The sequence below is a fragment of the Alosa sapidissima genome, chromosome 24 (assembly GCF_018492685.1).
Source record: "Alosa sapidissima isolate fAloSap1 chromosome 24, fAloSap1.pri, whole genome shotgun sequence".
Taxonomy (NCBI): domain Eukaryota; kingdom Metazoa; phylum Chordata; class Actinopteri; order Clupeiformes; family Clupeidae; genus Alosa; species Alosa sapidissima.
Genome location: NC_055980.1, coordinates 13,760,908 through 13,787,589, shown reverse-complemented (window position 1 = coordinate 13,787,589; position 26,682 = coordinate 13,760,908). Strand labels below are relative to the sequence as shown.

The following is a 26,682-nucleotide window of genomic DNA, read 5'->3' as shown; positions in this document are numbered from 1 at the left end:
ACGCAGTAAAAAAAGCAACGACTGCTGGTAGTAACGAAGGTAAATTGCAAAACATTTTGTATGCACTCGCGGTGATGGCCTAATAGGCCTAATGTGAATCGCGAACTATAAAGTAAAGGAGATTTGCACCAAATAAAGGCAGTGTGGGTTGTGTTTTTTACAACGTGTTGGCACAAAACTTAATTTCTGTCATAAACGAAGTAAGCTAAGCGTTTCAACGTGAACTACCGGTATGTTAAAGCGTTCAAGTGACAATGTGGTTTAATGCATGGGTTAACGTGACTCGAGTCAGACAGAAGATGGGCCTGTTTTAGTTCCTGAATCCTGTCCCTCTGAAGTCATGTTAGGCTAAATGGTGTGATTAGCAACTAGAATTTAAAAAAAAACATCCCGGGAGCCGGCAGTGACACCCTACCAGTTTTTTCATACTAACTTTTTTATTTCTTGGGGGGGGGGGGGGGGGGGTTAACAGTTTAAAAACTTTTCAAAAAAATCTAGAGGAAACACTGAGTAACTCCTTGGCATAGACACCAAATCAGTTCAAACCTACTTTAATTGTCCCAATAGGACATCTTTACTTTCAGCCAAATCTTGCCACATTTGACATTGGATTTGTACTTGGGGGTGGGGGTCCTCTTTGAAGAACGACAAATCAAATTAACTTGCAAACAAGATGTATCAATAAGTTTGCTGCCACCAATATAACATAAATATGTTCAGAGAGGTGGAATGGGTACTCTAACTAGGGTGCACTGCAGCCATATAGTCCTGTCCTATTCTTATTCATTTGGCTAATGCTTTTATCCACAGTGACTTACATAAGTCTATTATTACAAGAGCCAGTCTCCCCAGAGCAACTCAGGTTTAAAGGAGAATTCCGGTGTGATCTTGACCTAAAGTGTATTGAAACATGATACTGAGTGTGAACGTATGTCTCATAGCCCATCTCGGCTTGTCCCCTGCACTCCAAAATCGGGCGCTAGTTAGCCGATGCTACCAACAGCTTTTTCAATAGTGGTGCTTCGGCATCGGGCTAGCCATGCAAATAAATCACTGTTTTACACCCATTTACGAGGCTCAATGTATCTCCACACTTCATTGGTAGACTTCCGAGGGCCCTGACATTTAAAACGAGACATTGAGAACTTTGAAAAAGCACTGGTAGTTTACTTACAAGACGATTTATACAGACAGTATCTTCACGAAGTTTAGCGTTTGCAGCCATCTTGAATTTAGTCACGATAAGTCGAGCAACGAGTAAGAATGAACAGGTATGATAAGGGATCAGATTCCAAAAATAATTCAGTGGAAATGCATGGATTCCAGTTTCTTCCAGCGGGAAAAGTCACCATTTTCACCGGAACAGGTCATTTAACCATCCAAATGATTTCTAAACGGGTTTATTACGTTGAAATAGTTGCCAAGTTCCCCTTTAACAATAGTGCTGTGGAGTGGATGACACTCATTGTCCAAGATGTTGATCAGTTTGTTCAGGGTCCTTTTGTCAGATATTGAAGTGATGCACTCCAGTTCAGCTCCCACTACAGAGCCAGCTTTCCTTACCAGCCTGTCAAGTCGCCCCGCATCCTTCTTCAATGTGCTTCCTCCCCAACATACCACTGCATAGAAGAGGACGCTGGCAACAACAGACTGGTAGAACATCCTGAGGAGCTTGCTGCACACATTGAAGGAGCGCAGCCTCCTCAGGAAGTACAGCCTGCTCTGCCCTTTCTTGTAGAGTGCGTCAGTGTTGGCTGACCAGTCCAGTTTATTGTCCAAGTGGAGACCCAGGTACTTGTAGGTGCTTACCACCTCGACATTGACCCCATCAATGGTGAGAGCCTGGACTTGAACCCACAACTTGTCTGACTACTTAGTCCTTACACTAACACCACCCGAGTCACTATAGGGACACCTCTATCCCAAACCCATCACCAAGTGTATCTGACTGTTTAGAAAAGCGCTATATAAGTTAAATGTATTATTTTCTAATAGGTATTATTTACAATTTCTCAACTGTACCACAGTAGTTCTTCTTTCACGTCCAGATTGGGTGACCTTAACATTTAGGAGATGTTTCAAACATTTAACAATGTCAGCTAGCCATATTAGCCCTCTCTGTTCTTTACATTTGCCCATGTAATATACATATAGACAAACAATATTTATACTATGCAGATGGCAGAAAACATTTAATACAAGAATGAAATATCAAGTATGAGCATTTACATTATATATATATGTGGGATATCAGGGGATGAATTAAATTTTTATAACAAACACTTTGCCATAAGGATGACTCCTTACATCACTAATTATTGACCTACAGGTGTATGGATTGAGCTTTTAATTTGAGCGTTAAGTCTGCATGTGTTTACACTTTAATAGGAGAGATGAGGATGAGTGTGATGAAGCCGAGACATCTGAAGAAGAAGAAGACCAAGAGGAGGAGGAGGGTGATGCGAAGACTGCTGGGAGTGCAGAGGACCGTGATGAAGAGGCTTCCTGATCTTTACGCTGTCAATGTCTTTCTTAAACAACATGGAGGTCGTCACAGAAGGTTGAGTTCAGCGTCTGTACTTCTGAAAGGAGTAAAGGACCTGTGGACTGATCGTGAGAATTGAGAATAAAGCTTATAGTGTCAGTTTATTATGCCAAGTGCTCTCTGTGATGTCAAATCAACCTGGGCTATATAGTAAAGAATGCACAAAAATGTTGTCATTTTGAGTGATGCACAGACAGTAGGTCCCATGTAGATGAGTGCTTCTGTTACTTTTCACCAATCTTGTGCCTCCGATCTTTCATATTAGTTTAAGTGTGTGTTGTTGAAAGAAATGAGAATTGTGACTCTTTGCTAATAGAATTAAAAATGTTTTTATGATTTGTGTATAAGCTCTGTTTTCATTGAATTGAGCTTCACTTTGAATGCCCCTTCTGGTCTGCTAGTTGTATGACAAGCAAAATTGTGTTCTTTTCAGCTACGCAATTATGAATGAAAATACAACAAATTTCTAATATAAAATATATGCTATGCAGTGTTAAGACTTTTTAACACCATTAGATTTGTTGCTGTACCAATCAGTGGTCTATGTGGAGAAGCTCAGTTGACATTAACATGCTGCATATAAGGGGAAGAAAAGCAGACCTGGGTTGGTAAGGTAAAAAAGGGCATCTCTGCATGACAGGGAAATTTTAGATGCTGTTTGAGAAGCCAGTACTGTGTCCTTTTTTCCCCTAAAATGCTGTTTGTTTTAAACCCACCCTGAAATAAATAAAACAAATTATGTATTTCGTCTTTTATCTAATTATTTCCATATTTGAATTCTAGATTATAATTAGCTTTTCTAGTACTCTGTTCTTCAGATGAAGTTTAGTCTTGCATGACCAAAACTCGCCCGCTCCAGACTTAATCACAAGAGGGCGCACACAAGCAGTGGTGCTAGAGCTTCTCGACTGCGGTAACATTGTTGTGGAATGACGTCACAGCTGGAAAATGAAGGCGCAGAGGCAGCCATGACTACAAGCTCTGTAATTATTTAATCCAAATAAATACTCGCGGAAAACTTCCATGGCAAGAGCCACAAGTCAAATTGTAAGTATTGTGACTTTTAGATAAATGCTGATTCGAAGCCGTTGGCCATGATAAATAGTATGGCAGCTGTAAAATATAATTTTCTGTAGGCCCTTCTTCGAGACTCGATGGTTAGCATTAGCTAGCTAGCTAGCTAGCTAACCTTACATAGCAAGCCAAAACCTAGGACCTTCGGCGAAATTGTTGTGCTAGTTGCTAATGTTTAAGATCTTACTTTGCTTTAGCATATGACAAGTTTCTAAAGCAGTTCTTGAAATGTTCCTGTTATCTGTCTGTTTATTACGTTATATTATAGTCTTGGCTGATCTTGTAACCTTAAGCACGGGGTCTGCCAGTGTTGTGTTTACAGTAGGTCGTGTGTGTGGCCTTACCTCTATTTTATCCTGTAAGCAAACACTATTTAAGCTAACTCTAGCTAGCTAGCATGATCCAATGCACTTGTGCGAACTTACGAGTCAACTTTAGCATACACGAAGAGGCTAACGTTATGTGAAGTTCATAAACAGTCAAGCTATGCAAATAAATCAGCAATTGATGGGTTTCGAAACACAAATTGGTGTAGTTTGTGATATCTTAGGATCAGAATATGTCTGTACGTATACAACATTATCTGCTGACATAGATTGCAACTTCAAATATCCAAGATCGCTTTTCTAACTAGCTAATTTAATCGTCAAGGTAGTGTTCATGTCAGATGTGCGAGCGAATGATACTGTGCTTGCTAGTGTAGCTAACTTTAGCCATCATTGAGTAAAAAAAAAAAAAAAAACATACTCTTAGCATTCATTACCTTTCTTCGGAAATGAAAGTTCCGGTATGGTTACCTTTCCACTGTTTACTTATATTTGATGGATATGTGGTTGACGTGATTTTAATGGTCAGTTAAAAACTTAGCTTGTATGTACTTCAAGTGAATTGCTATTTTCACGAAATCGGTGGCTAGCGGTTAGCTAACGTTACCTTGGGCAGCTAGCGTTTGCTAGTGTAGTAGCAGTAGCGCAGAACTTATAACGGCAGCAATCCGTCCTGTGTTAGGTTAGCTCACCTCTGGCCCATTAGGCATTCTCTCTAATAAGGAAGTTTTGCACATAAGTAATGCCGATTTTCAGTGTGATGTTCTATGTTTTATTCATTTTTAGAAAAGTTAGCGAGGACTTTGAACATGACCTACCAGCTGGCTAATATGGCCAGCTAGCCAAGTTGTTTTTACCAATAACAGTGCTGTATCGTGGACGGCCTCATGTTAAACTCGTCACTTTGCTAGCTAGCCACCTACGACATTGTAATTCGTAGTGGAGGGCTGCCAACGGCAACATGGATGAGATCAGGTAGCCCAGGCAAGCTAAGCTGTACAATCACATAGCTAACGTGACGTGTCTCTTGTCCATAAGAAGCTAGTTGTAGGTAGGCTAAAATGTATGCTTAACCAGCTAGATCTCCTTGAATGGCATTGGCACGGCTCCCGCCTGCATTTGTGCTCATCTTATTAATTGTTACCGTCAAATGCCGCTGCTGACTGTTGGGCCAAAGTTCTTAACGGTCGAAACCTGTAGCTGGCATGATGGCATAGGATGGCTAATGCACTAATGGGCAGATAAGGTTTTGCTTGTCCATGTGAAATGGTGATGCACCTGTTTGCCTGTGGGTGTATGAAACTTAGTCTGTGTCCTGGAAGTGTGTTATGTAACTAAGCATGTTTGTGTGCGCTACTACATGGCATGTCAATTTCTGTCTTACGCGTTCTTCCTCTCTCCCTTCCTCTTTTTTAGTATGATGTTGCACCCCTCCACTCCTCTGTTGTTCACTGCCCCTGTCCATTCATGGTAAGAGGTCAGCAGGACACGCCACGTCTCCCAGGCAACAGCATGGAGGGTCCAGTTGCACCTCCCCAGCCCGCCCAACCGAAGAAGAAGAAGTCCGAGGATTTTAAATTTGGCAAAATCTTGGGAGAGGGCTCCTTCTCTACTGTAAGTACGCCCATATACCCAAACACACGTGTACTCACACACACACACACACCAGTCTGTGAAACCACAGTGTTGTTATCTTGTATACACCATGTAGTTCCCTTCTCTGAAACTTTGATCACACCCTTTTGTAATTTGTCAAAGTCATGGGTTGTTCAAGGGTAGAAATGTTCAGCCTTTTACTTTTTTTTTTTTTTTTTTTTTTTTTTTTTACACACGGTGTGTATTTTCATGATACAATTGCAATTATTGTCCTTTTTCCTGTTAGGTTGTCCTTGCGAAGGAACATACAACAGCGAAGGAATATGCCAGTAAGAAACATGGCAATTTATGTTTTGACCATTTTTAAATATGAGTTGTTGTTTCTGTGTGGTGAATGTCTATGATGTCAGTGGCAGTTTGCGACTGTAAACCTCTGATGTTCTGTTGTAGTTAAAATCCTGGAAAAGCGTCACATCATGAAAGAGAAGAAGGCCCAGTATGTGAAGAGGGAGAGAGACGTAATGTCAAGCCTCGATCATCCCTTCTTTGTCAAACTCTATTTCACTTTTCAGGACGAAGAGAAACTCTGTATCCTTCACACACACACACCAAAAGACACACACACCTGCTGAAGCTCTTGGTCACCCTCACACCCATTTACTGATGCTATTTTTAAGCTTTAAGAAATGCCTAAGTTCCAGTTATTTTGTTGTTTTTTATCATTGTAAGGACATACAGCCTTGGTATTGATATAATCCTTTGATGAGATTATCTATTGATCATTTGATAATGTTGTATTGTTAAAACGGGAACTTTGTCCCTTTCTTTCCTAATGTAATTTTTCATTTCATCATATTTTACATGTTGGCAACACACAAATGACCGATTTGCTTGAAAACTATGTTGTATTGTACCACAGCACTGTGCCAGTTCTGAAGTCTATATTCCTTAACTACTATTCAGACTTTGGCCTGAGTTATGCTAAAAATGGGGAGTTACTGAAATACATCCGTAAGATCGGCTCATTTGATGAGACGTGCACAAGATTCTATTCAGCTGAGATTGTGTCTGCGCTGGAGTACCTACATGAGAAAGGAATAATACACAGGTGTGTGTGACATGGAAATATATTTGTATATATGTGTTTGTTTTGTGAATAGTGTTGTGATGTGTTATGATGTCTTTGCGTGGCAGAGACCTCAAGCCTGAGAATATTCTGCTCAGTGAGGAGATGCACATTCAGATCACCGACTTTGGCACAGCAAAGCAGCTCTCCTCAGACTGCAAGCAGGGTGAGTGCACGCAGGCAGGCATACCTACACACACGCGCACACACACACACACACACACACACCTCTGTTGTGGTCTGTCAGTTCCTGGGTCTGCTCTGTTGTCTGTCGTGGAATTGACTTTTGATTTTGGTTGTGTGCCTTTCTCGCTCCTGTGATGCACTGACTGTGTTCTTGCACTGCAGCAAGGGCAAACTCTTTTGTTGGAACAGCTCAATATGTGTCCCCAGAGCTTCTGACTGAGAAATCTGCCTGTAAAAGGTAAGACTTGTACACAGATACAGGAATATATATTGTACTAATTGACGCCTTGCAAGGCAGCCTATGTCATCAGTGTATGAATGAGTAAGTGAATGGGTGAATGTGAGGCATTACTCTGTTAAGCAATTTGAGTACTCTGAGGAGTAGAAAAATGCTATATATATTATAATTATGTTACAACATTATAAATAAATGCAGTCCATTTGCTATTGTCATTTTTTTTTAGAATTAAGTCTCTTTTGCGGGGGAAAAAATCTGGGTGCAAGCATGAGAGAACCGTTCATTTGATTATAACCTCAGGGTTTGCCAAATCTGCCTCTCAGCATTCAGTCTTTCTTATGCATGTTTGAGTGTGAGAAAATCATTAATCGAAATCACTTCCTGTTTTTTTTTTTTTTTATCTTCAATATTTGCAACAAGGTTGAGTTTTACAGAGATTAACTGGCTTCCATTTTATTTCAGCATGATGAATGAACAACTACATCTGATTTACTTAATATTTTGTGTCCATAACAAAGAAGTAATAGTTTAAGTGATAGATGTTTTGATAGGAAAACTTATTAATGAAGAATTTCATGAATAACTACCTCAAGGTTGTCTGTAAGCAGTCCTAGTGGCACTGGCTATTGCCTGAGCGTAATTACGATGGCCCTTGTTGTTTTACAGTGTAACCTGATTTTCTATTTCACTTCTTCTAGGTGCAGCTTATTAACACATTTCATGCCAAGTTATTTAGATATATTGGCTATATATCAATAGGTCTAATTTGTTTGCATCACATATTGTAGTTCTGTTGTTTTCTTGGAGAACATGGTTGATGTTTTGATAGTGACTCATATCTACTTGGTTGTTTTTCTCTTCCACAGCTCTGATCTTTGGGCACTGGGCTGCATCATTTACCAGCTCGTTGCTGGGTTACCACCATTCAGAGCTGGGTAAGTCCACTTGATTTTCTCATCCAGTACTACGAGAGTGGGGTGGATTCTACTGCTGAAACTATTGATATGGGGCTTTTTCTATTCTCATCTTTTCACAGAAATGAGTACCTAATATTCCAGAAGATTATTAAATTGGAGTATGAATTCCCTGAGAAATTCTTCCCCAAAGCCAAGGATTTGGTAGAACGACTCCTGGTGAGCATAGTAACACCAGTGTTACACACTCCAGTGGATGCATATGTGTTGCTTTTTTCACACTGGTTTTTAATCTTTTTCACTAATAGTCCTTGGATCCTGCAAAGAGAATTGGTTGTGAGGAAATGGGTGGGTACGAACCTATTAGGTCTCACCCCTTCTTCGAGTCAGTTTCTTGGCGAGACTTACACCTTCAGACCCCACCCAAACTCAACGCTTACTTGCCTGCTATGTCTGAAGATGACGAGGACTGCTACGGCAACGTGAGTACACTTAGACAAATATACCAATTCATGTCCGTGCACAAGATTCACTTTACTTTCATTAAAAAGCGCACATAGACTCTTGATTAGTATGCTTGCTAAAGCAGGCACACTGTCGTTCTTAAGTTCCCCATCTTATTATTATTCCCGTCAGCCCGTTTTTTGGCCAGCCCCTGCTCCTAGAGCTTTTGAAATATTGTCACCGGTCCAACTCTGGAACGTCAAGCCAGAACCGGTGTAGTGTGGAAATTGAAGACTACGTTACTGGCCCTTGTCGTTTTCCCGCCACATTGGATTTTATCGAAAGCGAAACTGAATTTGCACAGGTAGCAAATTGTCAGATCTTCACGAAACTTGGCGTACATGATTCTCAGACCAAGCCTCACAAACGTTTTGATTTTCGAAAGCATTTCCCCAAAACAGCCAAACAAAATGTATGGCGTAGCCACCAAACAGGAAGTAGGTCATATCTCAGGAACACTTTCACGTATCATAACCAAACTTAGTACATGGACTCCAATGTGAGGATGCACAGAAAATTTGGTGCCCTTTGATCCCAAGGGGGCACTGCAATTAGCCAAGGCATTTTGGACGTTGCGTTAATGTTAACTTTTGAACTGTATGCCCGATTTTCAAAAATGAGGTACTGCTGGAATCTTTATCCATATTCCACTGTCTGCACCTGTTGGTGAAACGTACAAGAGCAAGCACACTTTGTAGTTCCTCGGAAATACTTTCTAGTTTTAGTTGCAACTTAACAAATGTTGCTATTCCTTCTATTTGATGCTCAAGCCGCCTTTGATAGCTAAGGGCCTATATATCTTTTTCATCATCAACTACAATCATTTATTTTATTTTATGTATTTTACATTTGATAAATTACATTTAGTGTGAGTGTCCAGACCCTACATTTTAATGTGGGTCTGGCTCGTCAGGCTAACAATCATTGTTTATTTGGGGAAAATGTACTGTGCAAGAATCAAGTAACTAATAACAATAATTACAACAACAAAACAATATGTGATACTTTATTTATTTTATGTGATTTGTGTATCATTATTATTCCCCTTCTTTTCTTTCTATTTATTATTATTATTATTATTATTATTATTATTATTTGCCTTTTGTATCGTTTATTGTTCTTGTTTTGTTATTTTGATTATTGTTGTTGTATGTTTTGTAACTCAGAGCATTGCTGTAAAAGAGCTTGATGCTTAGTCAATTTTTTCCCTGAATAAAAAACGGTTGATGATGATGAAAGTCTAAATTTCAGTCAAAGCAAGAACACTGCACAACAGCTTTACTTTGTATTATACCCTCAACTTGGTCTACTGACATAAATCAATTTAATTTTAATACCCCTTATGTAATATGTACGGGGTGCAAACATTTGACAGCAGCTGATTTACCAAAATCAGATTTGATCTGAGGCGTTTCAAGGGATATAAATCCCTGTGAGTATGTACACTGTTTCCGCTAGATTTTTTTTTAACAGTGGTCCTAAAACCACCCCAGTAATAAAATGTATAGAACTGTGATAAACTACATCTACTGAGATAAGTGTGGAAGGGGCTACATGCATATAGGCTACACTATCACCATAGTGAGGGACTGATAGCCTAGTTGATTGGATAATGGTCATTCTGTTTTCTAGAGAGGAGCAAGACATGATCCTGTAAAGTTTAAAGGACTATGTACATCGGCGCCGACTTGACTGCGGCGTAATTAGATTATTTTCAAAAAACGTTCAGCCCTAATCTGCATAAAGATGAACTTTGCAAGGTTCTATTAAGCACAGATGTCATTAATGTACAATGTGAACTGTAATGGGCCCAAAATCAAGCCTTGCGGAACACCATTTTTAGTTTTAACGCCTCAGGTTAATTCTGTTACATCTACACACTGTGCTGTCAGAGAGGTAATCTTGAAACCATTGAAAGGAAACTTGAAAATCCAAAGAGATTTTATAAGATTAATCTAAGATTTGACAAATCAGTAAAAAAAGCTGCACAATGTGTCTTTCTATCAACTGCAGTAGCATTATCACTTACCACAACAGTTGCTGCTGTAATGATGCTATTGCCAGCACTGAATCCAGATTGATAAGTACTTTTAAAATAGCATTTGAAGACCAAAAGGAACAAAGCAGGTTATTTACAAAGGATTCTAACATTGTTGCTTAACATGGGAGCTTGGATATGGGTCTGTTATTCAAATCACTTGAGCTTGATGTACAGGAGTCACTAGTTTTTCTTGTATTGAATCTTTAAGATGTCAAAAATAACCCAATCTGGGGCCATCATCCCTGTACCAGTCCAAAGTGCATGTGCATGCCCACCTGTCTATAATAAGCCCATCTAGAAACACAGAATACTATTATTATACACTAATTATGCCCTTAATTAAATGACCTCTTTTTCTGCCTTTCCCTCTCGTCTCCATTCAACCTCTGCAGTACGATGACCTCCTCAGCCAATTCAGCAATATGCAGGTGACTCCGGCAGTAGAGGGCTCTTCCCCTGCCCCCCCTGCTCCCGGCCCTAGTCCCGCTCCCATCTACAACCCGACCCTATCTGTGGATCAGTTCATTCACGACCTGGACAGCAACAGCATGGAGCTGGACCTGCAGTTTTCTGACGAGGAAAAGCGCTTGCTGCTTGACAAACAGTGTGCCGCCAACCCATGGTATTCAGATAACCAGCTGATCTCTCACTTTTTTTTAAATATACTCGCATGTACTTATATACTTATATACTCACAACTCTTTAAATCCCCCTTTTTAATGTGTTTCAGGCACCAGTTTGTAGAGAACAATCTTATTTTGAAGATGGGCCCCGTAGACAAACGCAAGGTAAGGCAAGAAATTCACGCTCACTAAATGAGTTATTTGTTGCCAAACTAGCTCCTGGTCACCCAATGCCATAAGCTTAAAGTACCGAATAGCTGTCAACTAGCTAACTAAATGATTAGTCTTTCCACCCTGAGGAGATGGGGGGGGGGGGGTAGTTTACTCCCCTACCTCACCCCTTTCACACATCAAGGTGACTACAGCTTCAACAATTCATTGATTATTTGACAACTATTGTTAATCATCTTACCACATTTTGGTAATGGGTTTATGTCGTTTTTAAATTTGAATTTAAAATACCTCAAATCTCTGATTGCAGCTTCTTAAGCTTTACCTACTCCTCTATAATGACAAACTAAATATCTTTGATGTATGGAGAAAACAAGGCATTTGAGGACAACCTAGAGCTTAAGGAAATGTTGAACAGCAATTCCTCACCATTTTCAGACATTTAACTATCAAGCAACCTGTCCCCGTAACCTATGTGTTTATCCAAATGTCATTCTGTTTTTAGGGCCTTTTTGCACGGCGAAGGCAACTACTCCTAACTGAGGGTCCTCATCTGTACTATGTGGATCCGGTCAACAAGGTTCTAAAGGGGGAGATTCCCTGGTCTCCAGAGCTTCGGCCAGAAGCCAAGAACTTCAAAACGTTCTTTGTTCATACGGTAAATAGATAATAAAATGTTCACATGTCAAAAAAGTCCAGGGTGCTCAGGAAGAGTCGGGAATTCAAATTCAGTGGAAAAAGGAAATCTTTTTCAAAAATATTTTAAAAGCTTTTATTTCAATGGTTATTTCATGATTGAAAACATGTAGTGTGCATATTAAAAAATAAGCTGAGGCCCCAGTCGTGGCGCAACTGGCTGGGGCACCTGAACTGTACGCCGGCGACCCGGGTTCGATTCCCGCCCCGTGGTCCTTTCTGGATCCCATCCCGACTCTCTCTCCCGGACCCCACCCCGACTCTCTCTCCCACTCACTTCCTGTCATTCTTCACTATCCTGTCAATTAAAGGCATAAAAGCCCAAAAAAATATACTTTAAAAAATAAGTTGAGAAGCAACCCACATGTAGCTGCAACAGCTATGCGCTAATATTTGGAAATGGGTGTCAATGGGATCCTTTCCAGAGCGAATTTGCTAACAGGTTCGGTAAGGTTAACCCAGGCATTAATTTAATTTTGCATTAATTTAATAATGCTTCTGTTTTTTTCGCAGCCTAACCGGACATACTATCTGATGGACCCCAGCGGAAATGCTGACAGATGGTGCAAGAAGATCCAGGAAGTCTGGAGGAAGATCTACCATAAGCACCAGAACCCTGGCCTATAGGAGTGCAGATCCTCCTTGGCCACACCTCCCTGCATCCCTCTCGGCCAATTACAGAACAGAGACGGTCCCAAAACTGCACCTTCAACTAGTGCAGTTTCTAGAGTAGACTCCATCTCCTCATTTTCATTGTTGCTCTCTTCCTTCTATCCTCTACCCTTAGTCCCCTCTCTCACAGTGCATCAGAATACTCTGGAATACTTTTTTTCCTTTTTTCTTTCTCTGTGATCCCATTCTTGCTTTCCTGTATGCCGAGTAATTTTTTTTTAGTGCACAGGTCCGATCTAAGGTAGTGTGGCATTTGGAAGTTAGGGTAGTGTGGCATTGAGTCGGTAGTCTTGATGTTTCTCCATTTTCCTAGAGTTTCACACTTACCGACCCAGCCAGATGAGATGACTTATAAAGTAGAAGTAATTATGAAATATGAACTGTCATCCTTATGTCATCACATTTTCTGGATTGTTCCTCTGCCCTCTCATTTTCCCATACCTGTGTGTAACTTCTGTCATTAACTTCAGCCTCCTCCAAGAACACAAAAGCCCCACCCTCAGCTCTGATCTGATTGGTCACCATTAGAATAAGGCGGGTCCTTTCCCTTCATTGGCCACCATTGATGGTCTTACTGATATGATTGGATGAGTGTTTAGAATGTTTTCTGGTCTTCATTTTGTCCCTTCCTCCAAACAGCCTCATCCTGAACAAAACCCACCCCAGGAGCAAAACCTAACTGTAACACCCATGCGTCCCAATCATCCAATCACCCCCCCCCCCCCCCCCATAACAATCACTGCAGAACTCTGGGAAATGTAGTTCTATAGGGGTGTATCCACAAGAGTTACACATCAGCCCTGAGCCAATGGCACGACTGATTTCATTGTTTTTTTGTTTTTTTTCCCCCCTCTAGTCTAAGGCTCTACGATGGGGATGGGGGGAGGGGGTGTGTAATGGTTGTGAGTGTGAGCGTGTGAGTTGATTGGTGTGCCTGTGAGCAGCGAGTGCACTGTGTATAAGGTTGGTGGTATGCGCTTGACTGAGTGTGTGTCCTGTCTCCCTGGGGCGTTTTAAAGGAAAGGCGGCAGATGGTTGCGTTTGTGTATCTCCCCCTCTCCTCTCTTGGCTAGAGGAGTAGGGGGAACTGTGATGTACAGATGATGTAATATTGAAATCTGACGTGAGAAATGCAACGATGCTAGGATCCAGGTTTTGTATTTTTATTCTTGTATAAGGTTATTGGATGGCTAATTCTAGCCTCTAGTCATTCTGTGTTATTTAAATTCTAATATATGAAAAATCATATTTGGATTGAAGTCATATTCGGGGGCCATGCTGTGTGTATGTTTTGAGATGTAAAGCCTTTGAATGTGAAGAATTATTGTAAACTATGATATTTTACAGCTTTTTTTTCTTACTATATCATATACATTTTCTATTTGCTCAGTGATTTAATCATATTTCTGATCATTTGAAGCCTGTCTCGTTGCCACGGTGAAGTCTGCTGTTCTGCAGCGCCACCTAGAGCTGAAATAAAGCATGTAGGGGTTTAGGCCGACAGACCATGCGTCTGTGTGTGTTTTTTACGCTGTCTTTGATATCGAAGATAGGGAGGTTGATTTCACGTTTAGGTATATAGGCTGGTTATGAAACAACAGTTGTTTGCATTTAAGTGGTGTGTGTTTGTGTGTGTATATGTGTATATATATATATATATATATATATATAAAAAATATTTTTTTTTTTTTTTTTTGTAGGAGTATATATTCCTTTAACTTCATAATTATGTGCCATGGTACACTGATGGGGACAAATGGATTTAACAGGTGCTCAGGAGTTTACATATTTATAGTGTTCCTGTTTAAATTACTTAACTCAAGGGACATATTACTGAATAGCTTCATTGATTTCACAAACGAGGCAGTTAATTACTTGCTTTGTTAAACAAATGGTAGTTTGGAAAAATAACTTTTAATGTTGACTTGGACAGAAAAGGTGTATATGGCTATTCAGAACATTCTTCTTTGCTCTAAAAGAAACCAATCTCAACCGGTCTTTTCATTAGGTATTCACCCTTGCAGGTTTCATTGACTGATAGAAGGAACACTTTGAAACCTGTATTTCTCCCTTTTTTCAATTCCCTGAATGTCTCATGTTCTAAAGGTTAGCCTTCGTAACCTGAAATCGTTAGGATCTGTCATGATGCCAGCACAGATGGACTGTGTTCTGTTCTTAGGTTGCTGTAAGCATTTCCCTTTCAGTGTTTGCTGCCACATTTAGGAAGCAAAACACACAAAAGCCCTGTCTAGGTAAAAACTGTCTACGTATGTTTTCAACCACTGGTTTTTAGTTTGCCTGTACTTGAGCCTTCAGAAAACAATTGCCAGGCTTCAGCAGGGGTGGCCTTACCTCCACCCTATCTTTTAAGAATGTCCTGAAGACTCTCCTCTTCTGAGAACACCTCTCCTAACATGTCCGACTAAGTAGCAGCACTGTGCACACTTCTCAACCTGTTCCTTTTCACAGTTAGCGTTCTGCTGTATTGCAGCTTGAGCGTTGTTCCTCACTTGAAAGTTGCTTACAAGCAATTGCTTAATGTAAATTACTGGAAGTCAATTAGTAGGATATTATTTAGTTATCACTGTTATACATGTATGCATCTTTCAGTACATTGCTTCGTTTCTACAAACCTGAGAACAACATAACTAGACTTGAAATTATGTTTTCATGCTGCTACTTAAGTATAATCTCAAATTCTAGCCTCATGATGCTAAAGCCATCCTTACACCTGAAGACTTTGACACTATTTGGGGAATATTCTTCAAAGATTGTAGTCTTTTGAGTAAAACTTGAATTGGGGCATTAGAAGACTCAAATGTTCTAGTCTTTATGGGTAGCAGCTAGCAGCAACAGAAAAGGCAGTCTGTGTGGGCGGGGTTTCCTCAGAATGCAGCCCTCTGGCGGTCAGTTCAGGAATCTCCAAGTAGCCCAACCCCCTGCGGGAAAGATAATGACCGTATGCACGGGAGCTGTCATGAGGAATTTGCTGTGTTTACCCCTAGACCACAGCTACCCCGTATCATACCGGACAGTTGGAAGTTGTTCGAGGATTCCAAAGTGAAGAAGATCCGATGCTTCCTTCAGAGTACGTTCGTATACAGAAATACATTACAGCTAAATGCCGAATGTGAAGTTTTGAGTGGGCTCCATGGTGTCTGTTTTTTCTCATGTAAAATAAATACAAAAGACACTCCCCGTCCTTTCACATCGCTGCTTGTCTGCCGAGCGGAACGCTCGCATTGGCCGTTTCCTGCCGGCGCCCCACTCATCGAAGAGAAGGCAAGGAAGCGGAATGGCCGAGAATAGCTGCGATATCAGCGGACAAGACTGCAGAAGGTGTCCGGTTCTATCTTCACCAGGAGGTAAACCCCCAACGTCTTTCAACGGAACGTCGAAATGGGTCCGTCTGAATGTCGGTGGCACGCACTTCCTAACGACACGACAGACCCTCTGTCGGGATCCGAAGTCGTTTCTATACCGACTCTGCCAGGCGGATCCCGATCTGGACTCCGATAAGGTAAGCAAAGTCTTCATTCTCAAATCGACAAAGTAGGGACGGTAAAGATCTTTCAAACAAAGTATCCGAACTGTTAGAACATCTGCAACACTGAACAAAAGTCCCTCTCACCTTCGAAGTGAATTACCGCATATTCCACGCTTAAGTCTCCCATAAATAAGTTAAAGGAAAATGAGTTCCTTGTGAACTGTAAGCACATCACCCAGCTACGAGAGAATAGACAAACTCCGTATGTAATCTGAATTGACGCCATGAACGTAACCTACTTTTATTCAACTGCACGTCGTGCTGCTATTAACTCGGTGAAAGTTTTAAGAAATCAATTTGATGTGGTATAGGTAGTTTGGACTGTGAAGGGCCAGTATTCCACTAGCAATTGGCCTGTTTAACTCGAGGAAAACCGCTTTAAATTATTTAGCCCACATTTCATCCGAGGTAGAAATGGAGGCTGCACTTGTGTGAAAATGTAGCAGAGCACATGTGGGATCCAGAGTGCTTTAAGTGCCCTCTTTCTCTTTGTGTATAGCCTACGACATTGTGTGAGCATGTACAACGTCAATTAGACTGTTAATCGCAGTGCACATTAACTATCTGAACATTCAAAACAAGCCTATTGCCCTGTGCTATTTTCTAAAGATATTTTGGGCATATGATTACATTTTTTGTCAAAATATGACGTTCGACCTTTGAGTCCTGATAATCCGCTTTCACTCAGTTTGGGGTTGACACAGGGCTTGTGTTTACGCGCGTGCGTAGTGCACGCCGTAGCACACAGACCCTCTGTTGTTGTCTGGGGTGCTGAAGTAACCCAAGCTTTGCACACACACACACAAGCTGCCAGGAGTATGGTGGAGCTGGATGCGGTGTACACTTAAGTGGTCCTCGCATTGATATTACCATGCATTAACGAATGCATGATTCATGAGATAATTTCTTCATTAACGTGCACATTTCACCAACAGTGGTGAGTGGAAGTTTTGATAATTTCAGTAGGTGCTTTTCATGGATATACCTGTGATGTCACAACGCCAACCATAATGTGTGTTGGGACATTCTCTTTTGCTCATTCACAACTGGTCAGGCATGCTGTGCGTTCTCTCTTCACTGGCTGAATAGCCTGTGTGGGGATGGGGGGTCTTGATGAGGTCATCATGATGGTTCTGCTGAGCCATCTGTCTCTCTTTTACTCTCTAATCGTCATGTTCTCCTGCATCTAAGGGAAACACTCAACTGCATGCACTCAGTTTCCTACACCAAAATAGAATTGCATTTGTTGTACATAAAAGGAACTAGACCAGTGTAAAGTAAATGAGCAATAAGGGGTTGGGGTGGCAGTTTGGAGTGTGTGTGGCTGACTGTGTGTGTGTGTGTGTGTGTGTGTGTGTGTTGGGGGGGGGGGGGCACATGGGTATTCCCCAGCATTTTAGTAGGCATCCTGCATACTCTTGCTCCCCTGGTCTCTCACCTATTCTCATAATTTAATCTCAGACGGTAATCTCAAAATAATCTCCTAATCCTAAATAATCACATGGTTTAACCCAAAGAGAGCGGCGCTGGGATTAGCTGGTAAAGAGCTGCCTCTCTCAGTCTTAGATTTCCATAATCCCCCCTTTTATTTGGCTAATGTAAATATAATGTATGTATTGCTGTTCTATTTTTTTAAGAACAGTGGGGCGTTCTCTGTGAATGTCTTTCTACATTGTATCCATTGGCCTACCTCTGATAAAATATGTATCAAAAAGTTTTCGACTTCAAATTTGCCAAGATATATTGGTATAATTGTGCTAATGAGTTGCGTAATATTGAAAAAGCAGAATTTTGAATGAACGTGTGGCATAGTTTCTCTCATTACTGGCAAAATATTAATAACTTCTACCACCACTGCTGTTAAAACTACTATATTGTTATTCAGTGTAGGAATTTGTGTGGCCCAGATGGAGGACAACAATATATATTTTTTTTAATTATTTTTTTTTATCTTGTTTCATTCATGACTGTCCACTGGAATGAACCCCTCACTTTCCATTTTACTACATCTAATTTGTGCAAACTTGGGGTGGGAATTACAGATTAACTGACAAATTGATACTATCATGATATTTTGCCCATGAAAACGATAATATCATGATTAATGGTACATTGCAAAAGATTGATCTATGATGCATCACAATATCTGTAAATGAAGAAGAAGAAAAAGCTAAAAAGATGGAATCAATATTTGGTGGCAGCGCATGAATAATGTATGGCAAAAATAAGTCATTGATATTTTGTCCCATCCCTAGTGCTAACCTAATAGGTAGCTTAGTCAGGAGGATGGTTTCTTCATAAACACTTATTCAGGCTCATTGGGGCTCAGAATCACAAGGTCTTACAAATCTCCAACCAGTAGCTCCCCACCTGGATTTTAGTAGCTCTCCAAAAGGGTCAAAGAAAATGTAAATAAATCTAATTCTTTCACTTGGTAAACCTGTTAATGGAATGTTCCAAACTAATTCAGACATCCTGCCCCTTTCTGATACATGATTACTAATTAAACAAATTACACTGCTCCCCAGTGGTTTGGTTTGATAGTAATGTAGACTTGAGGTAGTAGCCTAAACCTACAGACTACCAAGCACGCTCTAGACTTGGCTATGAGGAGTATGGTAAATAACCAGGTCAATAAAAGTAAAAAAATATACTATATTTGTAAGGAATGGGAAACATAGGGTCCCCCCCCCACAAATCTAAATAACAAGTTTGTGTGTCTCATCTGTGGTATGAGCACATCTGTTCTATTCACCTAAGTCCACAGCAACTTTTCGAGGGGACTTTTCAGGTAGCAGTTAACAAGCAGAGAACGTAATGGAGTTGAAAGGAGCCATGAAATGAAGTGTATTGAACTTCATAATCCGTACTGCTACTGATATGAAACATGATGAGCTTTCAGCCACATTCATTCTGTCAAAGTAGCTCTCAGAGAACAAAAGGTTGGAGACCACTGACGTAAGCCATGATATGACTCTGTTTTGAGTTCAAAGCACCCGTGATATGTTGAACATTGTGAGGGGACGTATTGAAGTTAGGGATGCACTGATTCTGAAATTCTTAGCCGATATCGATACTGATAATACAATTATATAACATAGCAATATAAAATAACAATTTGGCCGATAACTGATACCAATACCAATATTTGTGTTTGTTTGTTTACCCTTTAGTAGAGTGGAAACAAAAATATTCAAAGAAAAATAACCATTTTCAAGTCTTTCAGGCTTTCATGGCACAATATTTACCTAGTGCAGAATTTAAGCAATATAACAGATAGATATCAGCCACTGCCATCAGTAAATGTCATATAAATTTGCTGATATTGGCGAATACCGATGCTGGCCGATATATTGGTGCATCCCTAATTGTAGTATAATGTCAGTAAGATCAAAATGTATTCTTTTATCAGGATTCTAAAAACACTGTTAGCATGTTCTGAACTATATCCTTAAAAAATGTCCTATTATTGTACTATAAAATATTGTTAATGAAGCAATAATATAAAAACTATTAATAATCTTCAGGAATGATGTAAAAAAAAAGTTAAGGAGCTATATCTAGCAAAGTATAATGGTGCTAAACAGCATTCTATGTTTTTCCCTAACAGGCTACAGCAGGCACTTAACTTAAGGCTTCCGTTTGCAGAGTGTATGCAGCAACAATTATCTTCCACTATAGGATAGGATATAGGATAATGGAATTACCTACACCAGACATGACCGTAGCACGTACATTCGAAAAAATTAGACCAGTTTTCTAAAACAATTTTAGCGCAAACAGAAAGCTTCAATTGCGCACCCCGTGTAGCCCAGCTGTAAGAGTTCAACTTTACTAATTGGATGTTTGCTTCTCTGCTCTCTTGTGTGCTTTCTTGTTTTTGAAATGGCAAATGGGACCGCTGTTACTACTCTGTCTTTCCTAAGCATACACAAGCAAGAAAGAGAATTGAATGGGAAAGCAGTACTCTTATTCAGGGTCAGAAGATTCAAGACGAGTGTGTTACTTGACCAGAGCTGAGAAATACTTGATCTCTTGAAATACACCCTTACCACCATGTCTTTTAAATGTAATTGGTCGTAATGGACCTTTGGTAAACATAAAAAGCATGGCAGGGCAGTAGGGATGTTTCTTCCCGTCACGCCGACCACATCGCACAGGCCTACAGTATGTTTCCACTGACTTTTTTTTCTTAGCGGTAATATTTGTTTGAAGGTCAATTTAACTGATGTAACCTTTAAAAAGATTACATACAAGGAATACTGAGGCTGAAAGTGTGTTTGAGCCCAGTGTGTGTGTGTGTGTGTGTTCAAGCATTTGCTCGAATGTGCCTCCATAATTCATGAGAAGAGCCTGACTGCACATTAAGAAGGAGTTACTGTTGGGCTATGCACGCGCGCGCACACACACACACACACACACACACACAGACACACACACACAGACAGACACTTACACACACAGACACTTACACACACACAGACCTGCTCTGTGCATCAATATTTAAACTCATTTAAGCTAGAGAATGCCTCCTGCCATTTCCCCTTGCAGCTCTAGCTATAGACCACAGAATTATAGTGTGCGTGCGTGTGTGTGTGTGTATGTGTGCGTCGTGCGTGTGTGTGTGTGTCAGAGGGGGCACTGAGGGGTGCCTGTTAGTGTGCATGTGCCATGTGCACCAGCATGTGTGAGTGTGTGTATATTTTTAGAGTGATCTCTTGGGGTTCTCATGTGAATCCAGCTCACTTCTGCTTTTTCTTTCTGTGCTACTGCTTAAAGTTTAATAGCTTTAATGTCTCTCTCTCTCTCTCTCTCTCTCTCTCTCCTCTCTCTCTCTCTCTCCTCTCTCTCTCTCTCTCTCTCTCTCTCTCTCTCTCTCTCTCTCTCTCTCTCTCTCTCTCCAGGATGACTCTGGGGCATATCTGATTGACAGAGATCCTGTGTATTTTGGGCCAGTGCTCAACTACCTGAGACATGGAAAGTTGGTGCTGAACAGAGACCTTACAGAGGAGGGTAGGAATGCCTGCTCCTACACACACACACACAGTCACTTTAAACATACATACTGATGGTAATGTTGATACCAGAGATGAATGAAGACCCAGTCAGACCAATTGTAGGAAAAATTCAGGAACAGAGTTTTATTTACAATGATGCGCATCAAGGGAGAGACAGCATGATTACCTAAAGATCCATCAACTGCTCTAGCTAGACAAGGAAATAATTAGGGTTTAATTATCCTTCCAGGCTGACGGGAGATCTCATGTGAACTACACTGAATCAAATTCTGATTAGTGGCAACCTGGCAATGAGTGAAACAGTGAATTCCCGCTTATCTCAGTCTAAATACATAGTCACACACAGATACACACGAACAGTACAGGAACAGAATGAAATAGCAACAGTCATCTCAGAAACAGAAACATCAGGGCATAAGCTGCTTATGAATATAAATGCTCTCAATACATACATACAAACACTCTCTTTACACACATATTCACGTTTACTCAAAAATGCCAGATGCATTTGATTTTTTATTTAATATATTTAAAATGATGTGCTTGTGTGTTCTGAAGGGGTCCTGGAAGAAGCTGAATTTTATAACATCACATCGTTAATAAAACTTATCAAAGACAAGATCAGAGAACGAGACACCAAAACCACACAGGTGAGAGAGTCCATACCCCACACAGATGTCTATATACTGGAGATTTTAATGCAACGGGGCCACCTCTTCTGGTGATTTTCCTTTTCTGTTTCTTTGACTTGCATCCATATTCATTCTGCAGTGGTAGTTTGCTAGGCTTAGTTGAATGTAGTTTGCTGTACTCCATGTTGAGAAAGATGGTTTTATATTGATCTCCCTGAAAGCACTATCCGCACTTTGAGACAGAGAGAGAGAGACAGAGAGAGAGAGAGAGAGACAGAGAGAGAGAGAGAGAGAGACAGAGACAGAGACAGAGAGAGAGAGAGACAGAGACAGAGAGAGAGAGAGACAGAGAGAGAGAGAGACAGACAGAGAGAGAGAGACAGAGACAGAGAGACAGAGACAGAGAGACAGAGACAGAGAGAGAGAGAGAGAGAGAGAGAGAGAGAGAGAGACAGAGAGAGAGAGAGAGAGAGAGAGAGACAGAGAGACAGACAGAGAGAGACTCTAGCTGAATAGGCACGTGTGGGCCCAGCCTCCTCTCGCTGAGTGCACCACTCACTCACGCACCAGGTTGACTCTAATGGGATCAGTCCCAGTTCTGATAGATGTCAAATTAACTCGACCAAAATATGAGCAAGAAAGGCTGCAACATTCAGACCCAGGTCAGTTTGAAATTAGGGCTGCAACAATTAATACATTTTTCAATCAGTTGTAGACTGTTAGATTAATTGCCAACTATTTTGGTAATCGGTTCATTGGGAAATACTTCTTGAACTTTAATGTTTTTAGCTTTACTTACTGCTCTATAACACACAAATATTTCTATGTGTAAACAAAACAAGGCATTTGAGGACATAATATTGGACTTTGGGAAACACTGATCAATGTTTCTCTGACATTTATTGATCTAAGATCTAATCGGTTAAATGAGTAATTGACTATGAGGGATACAATGTCAATTGCAATCGTATTTGGAATGGATACGTGGCTTTGCATTTTAAAACCTACGTGTTTATGCAGACATTGATACTTAATACTGGTATTGAAAAATTGCAAACTGAATGGATGCAAAAGAGGAAACCTCAAACATTGTGTTAATGTCTGACTTGCAGACACACACTATAGACAAATACGATTTATTTTGAAACCTTGATCTTTTCTGATACAATCATCATAATTAGTGCACAATTTGGGTGGAAGGACTGCGTCTGGTATGAAATTTGACTGTTGTTTTGCATTCATGTCATCGGTTTCTTTCTCTTTCTCCTTTCCCTCCACTGCGGTGGTTGTAGGTGCCTGTGAAGCATGTCTACAGGGTGCTACAATGTCAGGAGGAGGAGCTGACACAGATGGTCTCCACAATGTCCGACGGCTGGAAGTTTGAACAGGTAACTTTTTGGCAAAGTCTGCTTTTGCCGCCACTGCCCCTCCATCTCTCTCAGGGAATCACGTGCTCTTGATGATGTGGGCCTTGCTTTTTTTTGTGCTCTGATTGGTTGTTGCAGCTTGTCAGTATAGGTTATGGGCGGGCCCAGAAGTCAGAGTTTCTGCTGATTGTGTCTCGGGAGGTGAAATGGGAGGAGTCTGTTCACCCCGCCCAAAGTGGAGAGGTGTGTCCCACAATCCTCTCTGGCCTCCCGCCAATCACTGCATGCCCCCGCCCCCTCCAAATGGCGGACATTAATTGTTATTTTTCTTTCTTTTTTTTTTTCCGACAAGATTTCTGTTTTTAGGTTATGTTGGCTGAAGTAAACATGTGTTAGTGTTGTGTAAAACTCATCATGTAGTTGTGTGTGTGTGTGTGTACGTGTGAGAGAGAGTGTTTCTGGTTCACTGCTATCAACCAGCTGGAGCCACCACCTGGCAACAGGTTCACTGTTGCTAAGGCCAGGCATGCCTGAGCATGTCACTGCACCACAGAAGAAAATGTGTAATGTGTATGTCTGTGTGTATGACTTGTATGGTTGTGCTGGAAATAACTTAGGGAGTTTACAACTGTCCCTGGCAGTTCTTTTGTCGCATTGCATGTCTTTTTGTTTTTTAAATCACATTGGTCACACTGTCTTTCTTTTCTAATCTCTTTGCAACAAGAAGAAAGGAGCACCATGCAACAGATTGAGGTGTATCAATTATATTTTCATTTATTTTAAAATCTGCTCCTCTTTCTCTCCATGTGTGTGTGTTCGTGTCCGTGTGTGTTCTCTTCTTGTATTGTGCGTGCGTGCGTTCGTGCGTGTGTGTGTGTGTGTGTTTGTGTGTGTGTGTGTGTCACAGCTGGTAAGCATTGGTTCCTCTTACAACTATGGCACAGAGGACCAGGCTGAGTTCTTATGTGTCGTCTCAAAAGAGCTACACAATCAACCATATGGTCCCAACAGCCAACCCAGTGAGAAAGCTAAGGTGAGTGGTGTGCGAGCATGCTGTAATATCTACGCTGTGCACATAATGGCTGTAAAGGCTGATATATGATTTGTTTGACTAAGGGCTGTGTGTTTGTGAATCGTTCTTTAATTGTTTACATATTCATAGCTACAGCGTGATGCATAAGCCTGTCTTCTTGACCTGTTATTTTTTTTTCTTCTTCCTTGCACAGATCTTACAGGAGCGTGGCTCCAGAATATGAGCACAGAAGCTTGTCACAACTGAAAAATGCAAAAACACATATCAGCTTCCCCGTAAACATATCAGCACACGACGTTAAAAAAAAAAAAAAAAAAAAAACACACACCACAGACACGAGCCGGAACATGCCAAGGACACGCCCCAGAAACCCAGGGACGCACAAAACATATCAACAAGCTGACAGCATGTCACCACCACCACCATGACACGGAGGACAAAGTGGGAGGAATCCATGCTGCTGTCCAGTTTTTTTCTTCTGCTCACATGACTGTAAACATTTACCTGTAAATACCAGGGAAACGGCGTAAGGGTGGGGTGAAGAGATTTCCTCTCTGTGCCTGTTCAACTGGATTTCTTTCTTATCTTTTTTTTAAGGGGGTTGGTTGGGGTGGGGGGGGTAGGTCTTGCTGGGTAGATCAGGGCCTGTGTTCATCAAGCATTTCAGCATGGAAAGTATTGATCTGGATTATCTGAACCTAACGTAACCTCATCCAATATCCCCTTATCTTAGCCGTGCTAATTGTCAGTGCTTTGGTCCCTTGAGATGCTTTATGAATACCATTCCAGGGATCACAAGCTGGGAATACACATATTTTCCAGCTTTTCTTAGAATCATTCCGTTCTCTCTCATGGATAGCATACAACTCTGAGGAATATCATAATGGTGTGCACAGGAGCTAGTTGGCTAAGTGTGCTCGGCCTGCTGTAGTGGAAATAAGTTTGGTCATTTACTACTCTGTTTAAGGTTGCTCACGTGCGTTTAGCTAGAGGAAAAGTTAGCCAGACAACCAAAGAGATTTGTAATGCTTACTGCCTCACCAATGAGACAAGTTCATAGCACCAGAGCTCGGATCACTGTTCAGCAACAGAGGCTTCAGTGGTCTGTATTGTGACTAAATTTGCTGCAGTACTTCTGTCAATCAAGCTATTGGGGCAATGGCAGACTGATTTACAGAATGTCTATTGTTTGTAATTGTTACATTTGAGACCATCTTTGGTCTTCTTGCGCCCCTCAATCTTAGCATTGTGGCTATATCAAGTGCCCCCAGCAGACTGCCGTGCCCTATAAATAGTATTTTGTACATACATTTAACATATTTTAAGGTCACTTTGCTGCACAGATTACCAACAAATGATATCACATGAACTTCAACTTACAATTAATCTACTTATTTACTTGTTACTTATTTAATAAGAAACACATAACCATTCATGTGGTCTGCCTTTAAGCGTAACATATTGTAGTTTCTTTACTCTTGTTTTGTTTACAGATGTAAATACTGATAACAAAAGGGACCATGATCGGCCAATTATTATCTCCTAGTGACTTGTATTGTAAGGAGAAAAAAAAGGAAAAATTAAGTCGAGGCATCGGTGACAGACAAAATGCCTGAAAAAAAGTGGTTGATGGAAACAGACGGATGGGTGTAAAGTTCTGTAAAATCATGGATGGCATTCCAATACTAGAGGGCTGTACTATGAAGTGAGATAACTGGTAAACTCTGGTAACTTTGGGAGTAACCGCTGATCTTTATAAGAACACAGCACTGAGCAGCTATTGTTTCTAAAGTAACGTGTTTGGAGATAAGCGGTCACTCCTGAAGTTACCTGGGTAAGCAAGTAACCTTGCTTTGTACATACCCCTCAGGACTAGACAGAATTCTGTGCTCTCAGATTTTGTAATGGTAAAGGGTTGTTATATGGCATACTATGTGAGACTGTAAAGAGATTAAGCTGTGTTAATTCTGCATTTCTTATTGGTTTCTGGCAAAAAAATTGTTTTAATTGTTTAGTAACATTTTTTCACTTCCATATAGACGTTCAGTCTCTTGTTAGTGTCTCACTGACAGGATGCAGTAAATGCACTACACACACTTTGCACGTCACAGAAATATTCCACGTACAACTTTGAAGACAACATAGCCTATTTCCTTAGACAGCGTACCTTGCTGGGATGACTGTTTGTACATAACTTTTCTATGTATTGAAACTTACCAAACTATCCTCCAATGAATTAAGCTGAATGTCTGTTTTATATATTCAGGCAAACTTGTAGCTGAACACAAACTGGACTGTTATATGCTATAAAAAATTTCCACGTTGGTAAATGTTTGTCTTTTTTATTCCATGATACCAGTTATAGTAACAATA

The 26,682-nt window shown here is 40.7% G+C and overlaps 3 protein-coding genes across 9 annotated transcripts in view; all 3 read left to right on the top strand.

Annotated features, from left to right (window-relative positions):
- The window catches only part of tsr3 (TSR3 ribosome maturation factor), a 30,286-nt gene extending 3,647 nt beyond the window's left edge, over positions 1-26,639 (top strand). The window contains exons 6-8 of one of the 4 annotated variants that reach the window (XM_042082432.1): positions 2,389-2,456; positions 21,267-21,272; positions 25,302-26,639. In XM_042082432.1, the coding sequence (XP_041938366.1) occupies positions 2,389-2,456; positions 21,267-21,272; positions 25,302-25,369 (142 nt within the window). In that variant the 3' untranslated portion in view covers positions 25,370-26,639. Of the gene's footprint in view, positions 1-2,388; positions 3,289-21,266; positions 21,273-25,301 lie in introns of those variants that run through there. The other 3 variants (XM_042082433.1, XM_042082435.1, XM_042082434.1) reach the window with 3 other exon arrangements.
- pdpk1b (3-phosphoinositide dependent protein kinase 1b) lies at positions 3,436-14,215 on the top strand. Of its 3 annotated transcripts, none has more exons than XM_042082374.1 (14): positions 3,436-3,592; positions 5,362-5,559; positions 5,828-5,870; positions 5,992-6,129; positions 6,505-6,649; positions 6,736-6,833; positions 7,016-7,091; positions 7,958-8,026; positions 8,128-8,224; positions 8,314-8,487; positions 10,943-11,172; positions 11,281-11,338; positions 11,850-12,002; positions 12,554-14,215. In XM_042082374.1, the coding sequence occupies exons 1-14, from the start codon at positions 3,569-3,571 to the stop codon at positions 12,665-12,667; spliced, it is 1,617 nt and encodes a 538-aa protein (XP_041938308.1). In that variant the 5' UTR covers positions 3,436-3,568; the 3' UTR covers positions 12,668-14,215. The 3 variants fall into 3 exon arrangements, with proteins under 3 accessions (XP_041938308.1, XP_041938310.1, XP_041938309.1); XM_042082376.1 differs by lacking the exon at positions 3,436-3,592 and adding an exon at positions 4,164-4,184; XM_042082375.1 differs by lacking the exon at positions 3,436-3,592 and adding an exon at positions 4,380-4,406.
- On the top strand, positions 15,663-26,639 carry kctd5b (potassium channel tetramerization domain containing 5b). Of its 2 annotated transcripts, XM_042082444.1 has the most exons (7): positions 15,663-16,232; positions 21,164-21,272; positions 21,836-21,927; positions 23,202-23,297; positions 23,415-23,519; positions 24,184-24,309; positions 24,503-26,639. In XM_042082444.1, the coding sequence occupies exons 1-7, from the start codon at positions 16,008-16,010 to the stop codon at positions 24,530-24,532; spliced, it is 783 nt and encodes a 260-aa protein (XP_041938378.1). In that variant the 5' UTR covers positions 15,663-16,007; the 3' UTR covers positions 24,533-26,639. The 2 variants fall into 2 exon arrangements, with proteins under 2 accessions (XP_041938378.1, XP_041938379.1); XM_042082445.1 differs by lacking the exon at positions 23,415-23,519 and having other exon boundaries at positions 15,667-16,232.
- Positions 26,640-26,682: the final 43 nt, after the last annotated feature.